We start from the raw sequence: 18,210 nt of genomic DNA, 5'->3' as shown, positions 1-18,210 counted from the left end.
CGTTTCACCTGGCGTATCTGTTTCCTCCGATATCCCTGCTACCTCGGGTCCTGTGGAAATTCAAGCAGGACGGCGGCACGCTCGTGCTGGTGGCTCCAGCGTGGCCCAGACATCCTTGGTACTCCGATTTGAGGAGCCTCTCCATCGACGCTCAGCGTCAGGACCTATTGTCTCAAAGGCCCTGCCTTTACCCGAATCTGGGTCGGCTGTCTTTGACGGCGTGGCTCTTGAGACATCCGTCTTAAGGTCTCGGGGCTTCTCAGGTTCGGTTATTAGTACCATGCTCAGGGCACGCAAGCCTGCTTACGCACAGATTTACCACAGGGTGTGGCGCACTTACTTTCAGTGGTGTGAGTCCAGAAACTATGATCCTCAGGTGTTCCGAGTTTCTAGGATCTTGGAATTTCTTCAATCAGGTTTGGACCTAGGCATACGCCTTGCCTCCCTGAAGGTGCATGTGTCCGCGCTGTCCGTGTGGTTCCAGCGGAGGATCGCTACACTGCCATTATGTTCACACTTTTTTCCAAGGTGTTCTCCGAATCCAGCCTCCCTTCGTGCCTCCTGTGGCTCCTTGGGACTTAGCGGTGGTTCTTCGAGTCCTCCTTTTGAGCCTCTTGAGTCAGTGGAACTCAAGTGTTTAACGTTTAAGACCGTTTTTCTCCTGGCAATTGCTTCTGCCAGGAGGGTGTCAGAGTTGGGGGCGCTTTCCTGTCGTCCAACTTTTCTGATTTTTTACCAGGACAGAGCGGTGCTTCGCACTCGTCCTGAGTTTTTACCTAAAGTGGTTTCAAAGTTCCACGTCAATCAGGAACTTGTTGTGCCAGCTTTTCAGTCACCTGATCTCTCAGCTGGTGAGGCTTCCTTGGATGTAGTCTGTGCGCTCAGAGTCTATGTGGACCGGACTGCTTCTGTTCGGAAGTCTGATTCATTGTTTGTCCTCTTTGGTTTTCACAGGAGGGGTTGGCCTGCCAACAAACAAACGTTAGCCTGTTGGCTTTGTTCTGTTATTTTGTGAGGTTTATGCACAGGAGGGTTTACCTGTGCCAGCCTCTGTTAAGGCTCATTCCACTCGTTCTGTGGGTCCCTCTTGGGCTGCTAGACGTGGTGCCTCTGCTGTTCAGCTATGTAAGGCGGCCACCTGGTCTTCCATTCAGACGTTTTTGAGGTTCTATGCGTTTGACACCTTTGCCTCTCAGGATGCATCCTTCGGGCGTCGGGTTTTCCTTTCTGCACAGGAGCATCCCCGCCCTTAGTTGAACTGCTTTGGGACATCCCCAAGGTCAACCTTGTGGACCCCCTATGGACCCTGAAGTAGAAAACAAGAGATATGGTAAATGTCTGTTTGGTTCCTACATTCTAAATGTAGGAACCAAATAGACCATACAGGCACCCAGAGTGGAAATAATGGAATATAGAGTACATCCCCATAGTCCTGACTGTCCCAATTTAAAGACACCATAATGAACATAGATAGGGGGTTGTTACAACAAAATATGGGCGTGTTACACCAGCATGTATTGTGCTTTTTTTTTTTTTTTTTCATACTTTTTGTTTGTTTTTTACTTCATTATTTTTGTTACTGTTTGATGTTTTAGTGTTTATTACTGTCTTTCCCATTTATAATTGTAGTAATGTAAATTTAATGCTATTTGCTGTCTGTCTCGCAGAGAAGAGACCGAGAAGATCATCCGAAAAAAATTGCGAGATATCTTGAGGGAGAGCGATCTTGAGAACATTACATCTAAGCAGGTGACTTGGGGGAGGACACCGGTGGGAGGAGATGACCTATCCGCATACATTTTTATTTGCTTATACTTTTTTTTTCATCACCTCCCCCTTCCCATTTTCTTCTATTTTGGTCTCAATAACTGTTCTGCTCTGCAGGTGCGAAATGCTCTGGAACAGCACACCCACTGTGCTCTGCAGGACTACACAGAGTTCATCGATAACGAGATGATCATGATCCTGGCACAGATGGACCGACCCTCTGAGATCTTCTCCTATCTATATCTGGTACGGTCAGGTGCTTTTTGTTGTTTTCTGTCCTCCTGGTTAAGTTGTCTGAGGATGTATTATAGACGTACAAATGTAGCTGCTACCTGTTACTGGAACTGGTTCTATGGGGTATATATGAGGATGTATTATAGACGTACAAATGTAGCTGCTACCTGTTACTGGAACTGGTTCTATGGGGTATATATGAGGATGTATTATAGACGTACAAATGTAGCTGCTACCTGTTACTGGAACTGGTTCTATGGGGTATATATGAGGATGTATTATAGACGTACAAATGTAGCTGCTACCTGTTACTGGAACTGGTCCTATGGGGTATATATGAGGATGTATTATAGACGTACAAATGTAGCTGCTACCTGTTACTGGAACTGGTTCTATGGGGTATATATGAGGATGTATTATAGACGTACAAATGTAGCTGCTACCTACTGGAACTGGTTCTATGGAGTATATATGAGGATGTATTATAGACGTACAAATGTAGCTGCTACCTGTTACTGGAACTGGTTCTATGGGGTATATATGAGGATGTATTATAGACGTACAAATGTAGCTGCTACCTGTTACTGGAACTGGTTCTATGGGGTATATATGAGGATGTATTATAGACGTACAAATGTAGCTGCTACCTGTTACTGAAACTGGTTCTATGGGGTATATATGAGGATGTATTATAGACGTACAAATGTAGCTGCTACCTGTTACTGGAACTGGTTCTATGGGGTATATATGAGGATGTATTATAGACGTACAAATGTAGCTGCTACCTGTTACTGGAACTGGTTCTATGGGGTATATATGAGGATGTATTATAGACGTACTAATGTAGCTGTTACCTGTTACTTGAACTGGTTCTATGGGGTATATATGAGGATGTATTATAGACGTACAAATGTAGCTGCTACCTGTTACTGGAACTGGTTCTATGGGGTATATATGAGGATGTATTATAGACGTACTAATGTAGCTGCTACCTGTTACTGGAACTGGTTCTATGGGGTATATATGAGGATGTATTATAGACGTACAAATGTAGCTGTTACCTGTTACTGGAACTGGTTCTATGGGGTATATATGAGGATGTATTATAGACGTACAAATGTAGCTGCTACCTGTTACTGGAACTGGTTCTATGGGGTATATATGAGGATGTATTATAGACGTACTAATGTAGCTGTTACCTGTTACTTGAACTGGTTCTATGGGGTATATATGAGGATGTATTATAGACGTACAAATGTAGCTGCTACCTGTTACTGGAACTGGTTCTATGGGGTATATATGAGGATGTATTATAGACGTACTAATGTAGCTGCTACCTGTTACTGGAACTGGTTCTATGGGGTATATATGAGGATGTATTATAGACGTACAAATGTAGCTGTTACCTGTTACTGGAACTGGTTCTATGGGGTATATATGAGGATGTATTATAGACGTACAAATGTAGCTGCTACCTGTTAGCTGCTACCTGTTACTGGAACTGGGGTATATTTACTAAAGTGAGAGTTTTTAGAAGTGGAGATGTTGCCCATAGCAACCAACCAGATTTTACTTAACATTTAACTAGCACCTTCTAGAACATAACTAGAATCTGATTGGTTGCTATGGGCAACTTCTCCACTTCTAAAAACTCTCACTTCAGTAAATATACCCCTAAGAATTACAAATTAGACAAAAGTTGCCAGTACTACGTACCTCCTACCTGTCATTTACTGTTCTGCATGCATAAGGCGGAGAGATACACAATCTCAAGAATAGCAGAGAGACAGCGGTGATAACTGTATACTAGGCAAAAGGCTTGCTATGAATGGCGATTGAATTTAGCTCTGAATTCATACATAAGTTCCCACTTATGTTACAGAGCAACTGTACTAACCAGTGGTCATTAACCATATTCTCAGCCATCCCCAACATACATGTTTTCCAGATCAACCGATAAAAGCTCATCGGTGAATTATATAGTGACACATTCACCCGGGAATGATCTGGAAATGCTATATCTGGCTGTTCTTTTTAGTCAGAGAAGGCCAGCTGCATGGGGTGATATATAGACAGGGGGTGGACAAAAAAAACCCAAATGTTTGTGTTGGCTACACTGCAAGAACATTTGTTGTGCTGACCAGTTATTTTTTTTTGTGTATGACGTGTAGTCCCGTCGTCAATGTACCAATCCACAGATTGTGTGATGTACTGTAAAATGGGAGGCTCATCAGAATTTGGACATGGGCCAGTTGTTGGGGTGGGGTCAGCTGACCATGGCAAAACATAATTCACTAAGAGGAACAGTGGCCACAAACCAAAACTGGACATGAACAAGGATTGTGTCTAAAAATCATACAACTACTGCAAGAAATATTTTGAAGATCCCGCTTCCAAAACACAGCCGGATGGTAGAACTGCAATTGGAAAACAGTGGTCCAAGTAGTCACCTTTCACGCTGTTGGCTACATCAGACCGGGTTTACCCATTGTAAGCGCCCAAGGAAGTCTATAATCTCGAATGGCTTGTTCCAGCTATGAAACATAATAGGCGGACCTCGGTATGCTGGTCCTGCCTATGCTCTCAAGCACTTAATTACTGCCATTGACTACGTAGATATTTTAGGCAACGAGGTGCATCCCATGGTCCAAGCGTCGTTTCCCAACAATGATGCAATTTTTCAAGATAACGATGCCCCCATACACGCAGTCAGTAGCATTCAGTCTTGGTTTGAGGAGCATGGGGATGAACTTCTTGGCCAGCACAATCGCCAGACTTGTCAAACCACTGTGGTCGGTTTTAGGGGGGGGAGATGTAGCAAGCCTTGGAGAGAGTTACAGTACCAACCAATCGGCCTCTACTTGTCATTTTTCTAGAACAGCCTATAAAATGATAGTTAGAAGCAGGTTGGTTGGTACTTGATCTCTCTCCAAGACTTGGTACATGTCCCCCTTAAAATGTAGAGTGAGCAGCAGATTCTCTCCTGCAACAACTTGAAGATGTTCATCATGAAGAGTGCTACAACATTCCACTAGATTCTGTTCAGAATTTAGGCCCCCATTTACCAGTGGAATTTTTCGTTTAGTATCCCTGTTATACTAATGAAAAATGCATTGGTATTTACCAATATTTACCCCTGTGGCGAGGTCCTGTGAAGTCCTTGTCCTAGGCGAGGTCCTCCACTGGTCTGCTGGCAGCTTAAGGCTGCCAGCGACGGAGCTCTGGGTTTATGCGCGACAGTCCGTCTGTGCATGTGCATGGCACGGGGATACAGCAGTGCATAGGAAAGCTGGAAAGGCACCGCCGAGTCTCCATTGCCGCCATGTCTCCATGGTGACCACATTGTGCTTGCCATTTAAAATAAGGCGAAAGAGATGCTGTGACAAACGGAGGTAATCTTAGATTACCGCTGTTTGTTAAATGCAGAAAAGAGGATGCTAGAGCGGTTACGCTTCGTTGGTAAATGGGGGCCGGAGTCTATTGCAGTAAGGACACAAGTTGTATTACAGCCAGATAGTGTCCCAGTTCTCCATCAGTAAAGAAATGTGTGTTTTTCACAACTGTATCCATGTCTTTGGCCACCCCCTGTGTATCCATCCGTCACAGCTATCCTTCTGTTGTGTTTATTATGCTGAAACGGACCCCAGTGGTCACTGACTTCCCTAGTTCCACTGCATAAGCTGACGGCTGTTTTGAGTTGGTTCCCAGCTGGTGTGTGATAGCTCTTCATGTGACTGGAGCCTATATCCCTAGGAGGGAGGGTGAGCTCTCCCAGTGGCAGAGCATGTGTTAACATTGACACCTGAACTAATCTTATATGATGTTATGTTGAATGTATGAACGTATTCTACTTCTACAGGGCTGTTTGACACCACAGGTTTCCTGTACCAGCATTTGTGCTGTCGGAGGAATCTGATCCTCCCAGTATGCAACTCTCAGTCTGCGGCTTCATGCTTGCCTCCATTCCCATGCTCCTACAAGGACACAGCCCCTATCATTGGTATTCCTGTCCTCATTTACCCTACGACTCAAGTGCACAAGTCACCAACTCCCACATGATCAGCATACTCAACATTCTGATCATCTCATTGGCTGCAGGTTTTTCTGTCCCCGGCCACTTCAAATTAGAGGGCATCCCGACCAAATTGGAAACGAAGAATGAATGCAATAAGGTGCTTAGAGACCCCCCCCCCCCCCCAGTAAAGTTGTCTTGGCCTCATGAATAAACCAACTAAAACATATGTATATTATAAACACACATTAGTCTATCCTATAAATATGAGAAACCACAGAATAAGGGCTTGTGCACATGGGGGCTAATTCTTCTCTGTTCCATTTTGGACAGTGGAAGAAAGGAGGGACGCAAACTTGCATAGAAATCACTGCTCCAACGGCTTCCATCTCTCTTCCTTTCCACTGTCCAAAGCGTAACAGATTAGAAAGTGAATTAATTACCCCCTATGTATATATAGCCTTTTACTGTTGTAAATTTCTGGCAGTGCTGTCTTCATACTAAAGTCTGTGAATAAAGCATGTCTACCACTAGAGGGTGCTGTTGTGGGGGCAGGGATGTCATGGTTTCTTCCCACTCACTGAAAGTTCCATGTTGTCTATTTTGCTTATACATTGCAGGGGTCGGAGTGGAATGCCTCAAATTTGGAAGAACTTCAGAAGAACAAGTAAGATCCCGTCAGCCAGAATGTGGCTTCTTTTTCTTCCTGGCTGCCCATTTTCTCGTGTTTTATAGACTATTACAATACGCAGCTGGAATTAATAATTGTACACCACATACCATATGTACAAACTCCTGTATAGAAACATAGCAACCATGTTACTAGTGCTTAGCAATGTCATTACTTCACAATGTATTATTGTTTATTTGTCTTGTACCTCTATATTACACAGTGCTGTACAGATAATACAGAATCCTTCACACCAGGCCCTTCACCATTCCGGGGGGGGTTATTTTTACTAAAGTGCAGGTTTTTAGAAGTGGATGTGTTGCCCATAGCAACCTATCAGATTCTAGCTATTATCTTATACAAGGTGCTAGATAAATGATAAGTAGAATCTAGTTGGTTGCTATGGGCATCAACTTCCAAAAACCCGTACTTGAGTAAATATACCCTTAAGAGCTTACAGTCTAAATTCCCCACCAAACACACACTCACACACACATTAGAGTACACTAAACAACCCCTTCTTCCTGTCTGTAGCCTATCCTCCACCTGGTGCCTTACCCAAATTTATTTCATTGGGCACTTTTGCGGTCCTGGTGACTTATAAAATTGCTATAATGGGGGGAGATGTACTAAGCCTTGGAGATAGATAAAGTACCAACCAATCAGCTCCTAACTGTCATGTTACAGGCTGTGTTTGAAAAATGACAGGAGCTGATTGGTTGCTACTTTATCTCTCTCTAATGCTTACAACATCTCCCCCCACTTTTAATTGTAGAGTATATAATTCTTTGCAGTATTAATTACTGTCCTTTTTTTTTTTTTCCCCAATAAATCCTCAGGGTCACACACATTCTGAATGTCACCCGTGAGATCGATAATTTCTTTCCCGAGACATTTACTTACCTGAATATCCGAGTCCTGGACGAGGAGAGTACAAACCTGCTGCAGTACTGGAAGGAGACTCACAATTTCATTTGCTCTGCCAAGTAGGTCTTCTGTGGGGCAGCTAAAACCTATCCTGTTATTTTTCTCTCTGTAAAATAAAAAAGGCTAAAAGTGCAACAACAACAAAAAAAAGCTTGCTTTTAAAGTACGTACAGTATATTGTTTTATCTTTGTACACACGTCTATTTGTGATTATTTTGTCTCAGCAATTTTATGCAAAATTAAATTTGACCTGAAGTACTGGTGGCATTGTGCCTATAAAACCCCTGCGTTCGTCCATACGTTTAATGTACTCGTACTTATATAATGTTTACATTTCCAGTGAACTCCCCCGCTGGAATTTGCCCCCTGGGCTCTAAGTGGCTATGTAGCTACAGCAAAGAATGCTTTGTACTGCCTGGCTTTTATTACTATTATCAACTTTCAGTTTGTGAGAACCGAACCCTTACAAGACTTCTAAACCTAAAAATGGGTGTAGCGCCAAAATCTAAAACAGACTGGCTGCTTGCTTTTATCTTGCGGCAGCCATGTTTGTCCTGATGTCCCAGAATGCAACTCACATGCTCACGTTTCTTTATGCAATATTGTTTATTGTTCTACTAATGGTTAAATCTAAAAAATTTTGAAAATATATACGTTAAACTAATTACATAATGTGCTAATTTACAAAAAAAATAAAAATAGTCAATTTTGGCAACCTTGAGAAAATAATTTAACATAATTATATAATGGACATATTCTAAAGCATTTGCAGGTCTTGAGCCAATGGTGTTTGTATGTCTGCAGATAGTGTGAACTGCAGACTGTACATTGTGTGAATACTGCACAGTGCAAAGAGCTGTTTTAGATATGAGATGCACAAATCTTAAAGGGACGGGAACCGAAAACATTTTATGTGTTTAGTTGTAACTTTACATACACATAGTTTTATGTTATCCCTCTATAAAGTCCATGAGCAAAGTTGATGGTTGTGTGTTTGAGCATAACCCCAGTTATTTTCTATTTCTTTCCTTTGTTTATTTGATGTAAGCATTAAAGGGTGAATATATGAGTATCCTTGTATGGGGATTAATTCATTTTCTGTAATAGTATTAAATTGATTTGCATAGTTGATCATCCAGCCTTAATTGTAATCCCTTCCCCTTTATCTTCTCCCAGAGCTCTGCTAGCGGGATAAATTATTAAAATATACCTGTAGTAACTCTACCCTTTTGCTGCTGAAGGTTTTCGCACCCCTGTGGTAATTTTTGGTGTTTGCACTGGTGACATTCCAAAATCAATATCACTGATTTATATATATTTCTTTATGCAGTACACACAGATTACGCCATAATTTATTTTTTTTTTTTTATATATTTTTGGCCGCGGCTAAATATCTTGCCCGGGGGCTATAAAAATTAGCCCTGATACCGTCACTTATCGGGGATTTTGTGTTTTATAGATTTTTTGCATGAGGGTTATGTTGTTTATACATTTTTGTGTTTTAATTAAAATAAAATATATTTTTCAATGCCAGAGATCCTGAATAATTGTTTTCAAATATATGAAAACTACACAAGCAAAGTTGATGCCTTTTACAGTATTATTTTTTTGCAAGGGTTTGCACACCTTATAAGCAACAGCAGTGGTGCATGATCGCATCTCAGGTTAAGTGCCACTGACAACAAAAAAACTATTTACAGTATAGGCGAAACCAAATCTGTGATGATAAGCCATTTTTCTACTGATAGCGGCAGTGAAAATACATAGGTCTGCAACTTTTCGTGGATCCTATGTATTTTTGTGAGAAAAACAGAACATTTTTTGACCTAAAAAAGGGGTTTAATTGGATACTACGGGAAAAAAATCGGTGCAAACAAACCCCCTTTTTTTTTTTTTTTTGCGTCTGAAAATTTTTTGCTGCTAATTGGATACCGCCCTTTGTAATTACAGAAAATACCATTTAGTCTTTTTGCACATTTTAGCACAACAAATAATATTAATAATAAATTTATCCACAATGCCCCAAAAAAGTGTGTGTTTGTTTGTTTGTTTTTTAAGAGAAGTTCCAAGAAATGGAACCATAAGCAAACATGATTTTTTTTTTCATTTTCCTTATAAACACCATAAAGAAATACTGCTGGGAGGATCCAGGGAGGGGTGCAAGGGCTACTGGGATATGTAGTTCAGCTACAGGGAGGAATACACTTACAAGGGGGGGTAGGGGTAACACATCGGGGGTCACTCATGCACACACACGCTCACTCATACACACTTAAAAACGCTCACACTCACCCTGCTGCAGAAGACCCGGCCCCCGATATTGGATGCAGAAGACACTGCTTTGGAATGTGAGCAAGGACTAATTAAGCTAATTGTTAACTTTCAATTGCTTAATTAGTCCTCGGGGAGAGGGGTGCTGCCAGGGTCCGAGAGCAAGTCTCGCTGATTTTTCCTAAAATCAACGAGGTGAGAGAAACAAGACGGTGTCTTCTATAGAAATCACTGCATCCCATTTGCGGTCCCCTTATTGAATAGCAATAACCCACGGCTGCGGGAAAAACCCTGCACCGGTGAGCTTTTTAAAATTTCCCGCCCACAATTGGATCCCCCCCCCCCGTGTGTAGGTTTTGACATAAAGAAAGAATGGGATTGTAGCTATAATTTCTCTATTGCATTCTAGAAAATTATAGACAGAATCTGATTGGTTGCTATGGGCAACACCACCGCTTGTCTGTTTTAGAAGCTTTAGTAAATCTAACGCTGGGATTCAAGTTGAGCAACGCTTTTTTTACTTTTATTTTTACTACTTTCTCCAGTTTGCATGATATACAAATATTCCATGATCCTTTTTATTTATTCACAAAAAAAAAATGAATGAAGAAAAAACAACAACATTTTTTAACATTTATTGAAGGCAGGGATTCCGTGGTGATTGTGGACTTCTGCGAGTTGCCAGTGTGTAAAGGTGTATTTGCACTTGGAGCTGATGATAGGCAGGGACGCAACTAGGGTGCAACTGGAGGTGCAAGTGCATCGGGTGCCAGTCAATGCTCCCCGCTGCACCTGCCGCCAGTGTCCTCCAGCCCGGTGCCGCAGGGAGGCTCCAAGCCGGATGCCTGCGATTACCAGCGGGCGCCTGGCTCCTGTCCTGCAGCGCTGCGATAGCCGGAGGCTGGAGTTCTCTCCTGAACTCCAACTTCCGGCTCTCCCCACGGGCACTATGGGAGAGACCTCATGACGTCTCTCCCATAGTTCCGAGGAGCAGCCGGACGGCGGCGGACGCAGGAGCAGGGTTTAAGGTAAGTATTGTTTTTTTGTGTAAGCAGCATTACCATATGGGTACTACTACAGGGGCATTACCATATGGGCAGAATTGCATGGGCATTACTATGGGAGCATTACTATAGGTGCACTGCTGAAGGGGGCATTACTATAGGGGCACTGCTGAAGGGGGCATTACTATAGGGGCACTGCTGAAGGGGGCATATTACTATAGGAGCACTGCTGCAGGAGGCATTACATTGGGGGAATTACCAGGGGTAGGGGAGAGGGGCAAATTGCTGTCTTGCCCCGGGTGACAAAAATCCTAGTTTCGGCCCTGTGATAGGTACAGAACATCACTAATAAGAACTAGAGAAAACTATTTCCATGACGACAATTTGCTATCTCCGAGCAGATATTTAAAAACTGAAAGTTATAAGTTGTCTCCATACACTGAAGCTGCTGCACAGACAGCACTAGTGGAGTGTATCAGCCAAACTAGTGTCTGTGAAGGACAAAGTAATAATGAGGCAGTACAACTCATCCTGTATTCTAGTCCATTCCATATAGAGGACTTTGTAATATAAAGTTTAGGGGATTATCATTCTGAATGATGCACAATTAATCTTTGCTCCCATCTTCTGTTCTTCACTTTCTCAGTTCTGCTTGGACATTCCCATCACTGTTAGTTTTGGTTGACTGTATCATCCCTGCTTCCTGTGAAGGAGGTTACGGATACAAGTACCACTATTTTCCTGTCACCTCTTCCTGCATCCTGCTTTCCTGATTTTGACTTCTGCCTGCCCCAGGACCTGCTCTTGTCTGCTGCCTCCCCCGTTCCTCAACAGGGTTTGTCCTTGGTTTTGCTTTGCTGGCTGTTGTGAATCATATTTGTTTCTGTCTGTCGCCTCATAACCTGCCCTCACCACCATTTTGCTTTTTTTATGTCAATTGAAGGTATATAAACAATTTACCAAATATAAAATAACATTGGTCACAGAACTATTTTTTATTTTTTTTGAATTCTCGCAATCCGCTTTGAAAAGTACATTGAGGATGATTGTACCATGAATGAGCCTTAAAGGACATATTAAATATGTTTTAGACAGTCGTTTGATGATAAAAAAAAAAAAAAACTGTCTCCACAAAAATGATATCCTTGACCTATGTTTTATTTGAGGCTCTGGCTACCAAGAAGGATAATATTTGGAGGTTTCCAAACTCCACTGTTACAGTCCAGGTTTTAAGGATATCTATACTTGAGCACATGTGACTTAGGGTCTATTTACTAAGCAGTGTTAGGAGACAGAGTGAAATGAGATAAGGTGCCAGCCAATCAGCTCCTAACTGTCATCTCACAGACTGTGTTTGAAAAATGACAGTTGGGAGCTGATTGGCTGGCACCTTATCACTTTTCACTCTGTCTCCTAACACTGCTTAGTAAATAGACCCTTAATTAGTACCTCAGTTATTCTTGACTCAAGCATGGATAGCCTTAAAACCTGGACTGTAAATGGCAGAGTTTGCAAAACTCTGCTCTAAAGAAAGAGGGAAGAAAATACAATAATCACTGTGAGACTGACCAGGACTAGGTCATTAAACATATGTGCTAGATCCAAGAAGTCATATTCAGCTTGTATATGACAAGCACACTGCACCCGTATACCGGGCTTGATTTCACAGCATGGGTTCCCAAATCTTCCCAATGGCTGATGATAATGAGAAACACATTAGATAAGCATTATTGCCCTCTGTGTGACTAGTTACACTTAATGGCATATTAAGCAAAGCTTTCCCCATATGATTTATCTGATGGAGTTGTATGCACGTGCGTAACGATTTGTACAGAGAAGCTTTCTGTACATTGTATGACACTACCTTCAACAAACAATCAAACAGCCCGTTTGAAGCACCATTGTTGTCTCTTCAGATAAATAACTTTTCTTATAGGTCTGTTTCAAATCCGGCCCCTACTCCACTTCTATAACGCAGATCAATGCACTGTACGTTCTTATCAGACCATTGTTTACAAGTAGGAGGAACTACTAAGGACCAGCCTGCTGTATGTATATAAATGCATTGTCTGACACAGGATAGGGCATTATGCAAAGATACACTACATGTGAACTAAAACCTTGGAGAGAGATAAAGTACCAACCAATCAGCTCCTAACTAATTCTTCAAACACAGCCTGTAAAGTGACAGGAGCTGATTGGTTGGTACTTTATCTCTGTCTACTTTATTTCTCTCCAAGGCTTAGTACATAGGGGTCAAAGACAAATCAGATAATTTCTCAGTTGCTGTTCTGCACACAGCAAGGAATAACAGGGGCCCGGGTGTTCCAGGATACTAAACTTGAATATGCTGTAGCCTAGATAAAAAAGCCATTTCCTGTGGGCCAGTGATCGGCAGTAATGTGGTCCCTGTGTAGGTAACATACCAGGTTCTAGCTGGGCAATTCCATTAACGATTATGGCTGCCAATTGCCGCTGTCCTGGCTTTTTTTTTTTTGTGGCCACCAACATTGCAGATTTTTCATGGCACCCCATTGATGTTGGGTCACTGCTATAAGTGATGATGTGCACATTGCTGCTAATTGAATATGGGCCTAGGACTGTTAGAGGCAGGGCCGTAGCTAGGGTAGTGCGGCCGGTGCCATCGCACAGGGCACCACAGGTCAGGGGGCGCTGTTTGGGCCTGTCAAATTTCTGTTTATTATCAATCTCACTTGTAGCTTCCTCTTATTTCATCCCCAGCATCTCCTGGCCTCCCCTATCTCTTCCCTGGCCCTTCCCCATGAGGCCATTCCCCTTTTTTGGGTGCATTATGTCCCTTTGAAAAATGAGGCGGGCGCCAATGCTCTTTCTGGCACAGGGCACCATATAGTCTAGTTACGGCTCTGGTTAGAGGTTATAATAACTGGAACCTGACCCCTGGTTCAGACTTTCTATACCAGTGTTTCCCAACCTTGGTCCTCAAGGCACACTAACAGTCCTGGTTTTTAATGATAGCCATACTTGAGCACTGGTGACTTAATTAGTTTATTTTGATTTAACAATCTGTACTCAAGCATGGATATCCTTAAAACCTGCACTGTTAGCGTGCCTTGAGGTTGGGAACCTCTGTTCTGTACCATTTGGTCTTTAACGTTTATTACGGACTATAGACCATTTTTAGTGCATAAATGTCTTGCATGAATATTCTTATGACAAGTCATATATTTCTTATTCTGTTTGTTTTGCTCTTAAATTGCTGCAGTAGTTTTTTGGAAAACAATTGGGAAGACGGTCATAACGTATTTAAGTTGAAATGTTCTGAATTTCCATAAATGTACCAGAATTGACAATAAATTGCACTGTAGGGTCTTTCTTCCCATTGATCGCAATCGCATTTGCGTCCATTATCTTGTGCTTCTCTTTAATTCCGTTACAGTGAACAATAGGTATGTGCAGAGGAAAACCTACTGTTACCACTAAGATTAGGCAACCACAGTGCAGCCTTCTGAGTGCTAGAGTACAACAGTGTGTACCTGGGACGTTATGCAAATGCTGAAAAAGGATAGGGAGCTATGGCGATAATTTAAAGAGAGGGTGATCTGTGTTGTATACAGCCATGGCCAAAAGTTTTGAGAATGACACAAGTATTGGTTTTCACAAAGTTTGCTGCTTCAGTGTTGTTAGACCTGTTTGTCAGATGTTACTATGGTATACTGAAGTAAAATTCCAGGCATTTCATAAGTGTCATAGGCTTTTATTGACAATTACATTACGTTTATGCAGAAAGTCAATATTTGCAGTGTTGATCCATCTTTTTCAAGACCTCTGCAATTCGCCCTGGCATGCTGTCAATCAACTTCTGGGCCACATACTGACTGATGGCCGCCCATTCTTGCCTAATCAATGCTTAGGGCCATATTCAATTTGGGAGCGAAAAGTCTATGTTGGACTTTTCGCTCCACATCGCTGGTTTTCCGGGGATAAAGTATCTGGCGCGAGCCCACTTTATCCCCGTATTCAAATAGAAATCAACGAATACGGGAACCGGCGGAAAGGTAAGTATCACCAAAATACGGGAATTTTCAGGAAATATTCCAGGACCCCCCTAAAGATGTCTAGACATGGGGGATCACTATGAGTACCCCCATTTTTACCTGCTGAAGGAAGTCAGGGTTTCTAATAGCCGCGGCAGGTGCATATTTGCGGCTATGAAGAAGGGGTGAGGAATAGCACTTAGCAATAGTTATTTTTACTAAAAAAAAATAAAAATCTAAGTGCTATTCTTCACCCCTTCTTCATAGCCGCAAATATGCACCTGCCACTACTCCCGCAATGAAGAAAACACCTACCGCATACTTGGGAACCCCTCTGAATTTAATTCGACTATTTTAGAAGTGTGTTCCCTAATTTATTTATTTTTTAGCCCCAAAAAAAGGTAATTTTTTTGGGGTGTCCCCGATTTGTTTTTGTTTGTTTTTTTTACTTTTTTTTGACAGTTTATTGTTAAATTACATTCCCAGGGGTGCAGGCTATTTTTTTTAAGCCTGCACCCCTAAACCCCAATTCTGCACTTTTTTTCGCCACCTATTTCAGTGGTGAAAAGTTATCCCTGTTTTTTTTCAAATACTTTTCGAACCTGCGAAAAGTCTTTGAAATTGAATATGGGGATAATTGAAATAGGCGACAATTACATTCCGCTGCAAATTGAATATGGCCCTTAGAGTTTGTCAGAATTTGTGGGTTTTTGTTTGTCCACCCACCTCTTGAGGATTGCCCACAAGTTCTCAATTTTGATTAAGATCTGTGAAGTTTCCTGGCCATGGACCCAAAATTTCGATGTTTTGTTCCCCGAGCCACTTAGTTATCACTTTTGCCTTATGGCAAGGTGCTCTCCATCATGCTGGAAAAGGCATTATTCGTCACCAAACTTTTCTTGGATGGTTGGGAGAAGTTGCTCTTGGAGGATGTTTTGGTACCATTCTTTATTCATGGCTGTGTTCTTAGACAAAATTGTGAGTGAGCCCACAACCTTGGCTGAGATGCAACCTCACACATGAATGGTCTCAGGATGCTTTACTGTTGGCATGACACAGGACTGATGGTAGCGCTCACCTTTCCTTCTCCGGACAAGCGTTTTTCCAGATGCCCAAAACAATTTCAAAAGGGGATTCATCAGAGAAAATAACTTTACCCCAGTCCTCAGCAGTCCAGTCCCTGTACCTTTTGCAGAATATCAGTCTGTCCCTGATTTTTTTTCCTGGAGAGAAGTGGCTTCTTTTCTGCCATCGTGACACCAGGCCATCCTCCAAAAGTCATCGCCTCACTGTGTGTGAAGATGCACTCACACCTGCCTGCTGCCAATCCTGAGCAAGCTCTGCACTGGTGGTGCCCCGATCCCGCAGCTGGATCAACTTTAGGAGACAGTCCTGGCACTTGCTGGACGTTCTTGGGCGCCCTGAAGCCTTCTTCACAACTATTGACCCTCTCTTGCCATCATAAAAAGTGAAGCAGCAAACTTTGTGAAAACCAATACTTGTGTAATTCTCAAAACTTTTGGTCATGGCTGTAGAGGCATTCCTACACAATGGTTTGCAAAGTGGATTAAGCAAATACTGCACATGCATCAAAAACAATATGCAGTCAGCGTGAACTAAAGTTTTTTTTTTTTTTTTTGTCTAACAAAAAAGTCAGCTGGTGACTGCTATCGCTCTGTGTGTGCAGACACTGTCTGGCAGTACTGACAATGCCCCAGTGGGATCTGGACACTGAATGATCAGATCTATGGCACTGGTTGGCCGAATTGAATGCAGACTTGGTCACTCATAGATCCTCGGTGTGTGTATGCCAATTTAAAGCTAATTTACTCATTCACCCAGTGAATGACATTCTATCCCCAAAAGTGGAACCTTTACGTTGCAGCACAGTTTTAATATTTGCAACGTCCTTTAAATTACTTTTGTTCATTATTTTAAGAAATTCAGGCGAAAGATCTAATATACACTGGCTCTATAATTGTGTGTTCAGGTGTAGCTATAAATCGCGTCTCCACATTCTAAATAGCGGTGTCCTATAAAACCAATAGCATGGACAGCCAGAAACCAGCATTGTACTACTATAGTGACCCACCATTGGGGAAATACTATTGTGGGGTGGTAATGGTTTTAATGGATATGGCTAAATGGAATTTTGACTTTGTCACCGGTAATACCATTACCTGTAGTATGTCTTTGCAGCTTTGTTTTGTTTATATTTTGTTGATGTGTTTAATGTCTTAGGGCTTGACTCGGAGGTGGACGCAATGCCCATGTCTGCAGAGTTGTGCGATTATTTACTACTGCGCATGCGTGAAAAGTCCTGTAAAACGCACCATAGAGACCATGTTTAGAGGATTTTTAGAAAGAGACACTGCGCCAAACATAGGGCATCATAAGTGTCGATGGAGTGTTTACCTCTGCACTGTCAACGATCATGGATAGTGGGTGTCTCAGAGCTTGCAGGGTCCATCGTACTCTAGTGCACAAGAGGAAGGCTGAAACTAGCACTTAAATATTACCGCCGCTATGACGCCATATACATTCACAGCCACATATGTATTAGCCTTCATCTCTGATTCAGGCCCTTAGTACCTTGTTTATTTTTTATTTCTACCAAGTCTGCGGCTAGGTATCTGATAAGTTTATTTACACTTCAAAAATTGATTTTGGTATGAAAGTACTTCCTTTTCCATCATTATCTGATCAGACCCAGTTTTGGTTGGTTGTTTATTGTTGATTTTTTTTTAGGGGGAAGTTTGGTTGTGTTTTTTTTTTTTTTTTTTTGATTGCATAATGTCCTCTGCAGGGGGAATTTTAGAGTCCTCAGTTCTGATTGCTTCCTCCATAGGCGCCAAGGCTCCCATGTCCTCGTACACTGTAAGATGGGCGTCTCTCGCTCCGCCTCCACCGTCATTGCTTACGCCATGAAAGAGTATGAGTGGAAGTTAGAAGAAGCTTTAAAACACGTTAAGGACAGAAGGAGCATTGTACAACCAAATGCCGGTTTCATGCGACAGCTGCAGACTTACCAGGGTATCCTGGGAGCAAGGTAAGCGCCACGGAGGAGGGCAGGGGGGGGTGGGGGGGTTTGAATAGAAAGAGAAGAGACAATTTTTAATCCTCTTTTTATTGGATATTTCTAGGACCAACTAAAGTGGACTTTTTGGGGATATTTGCATAAAGTCTTTGGACACGTTTTGTGTCCCCTTTATAACAATCATTCCCGTTTAAACAAATTCCAAAATGTTTTGGTAGTTAATGATCTTCAGAGCTGGGGGGCAGAGTTAAGAATCCACAGGATAATTAAAG

General features: G+C 42.2%; 1 protein-coding gene across 1 annotated transcript in view; it reads left to right on the top strand.

Annotated features, from left to right (window-relative positions):
* SSH3 (slingshot protein phosphatase 3) overlaps window positions 1-18,210 on the top strand; it is a 48,873-nt gene that overhangs the window by 17,787 nt on the left and 12,876 nt on the right. The window contains exons 8-12 of the mRNA XM_088449813.1: window positions 1,668-1,749; window positions 1,885-2,013; window positions 6,634-6,680; window positions 7,523-7,669; window positions 17,750-17,950. Coding sequence (XP_088305939.1) covers window positions 1,668-1,749; window positions 1,885-2,013; window positions 6,634-6,680; window positions 7,523-7,669; window positions 17,750-17,950 — 606 coding nt within the window. The remainder of the gene's footprint in view (window positions 1-1,667; window positions 1,750-1,884; window positions 2,014-6,633; window positions 6,681-7,522; window positions 7,670-17,749; window positions 17,951-18,210) is intronic.

The sequence above is a fragment of the Taudactylus pleione genome, unplaced genomic scaffold (genome assembly GCF_031769625.1).
Source record: "Taudactylus pleione unplaced genomic scaffold, aTauple2 ptg000497l, whole genome shotgun sequence".
NCBI classification, from domain to species: domain Eukaryota; kingdom Metazoa; phylum Chordata; class Amphibia; order Anura; family Myobatrachidae; genus Taudactylus; species Taudactylus pleione.
The sequence above is the reverse complement of the archived record's forward strand: the minus strand, read 5'-3'. Positions and strand labels throughout refer to the sequence as shown.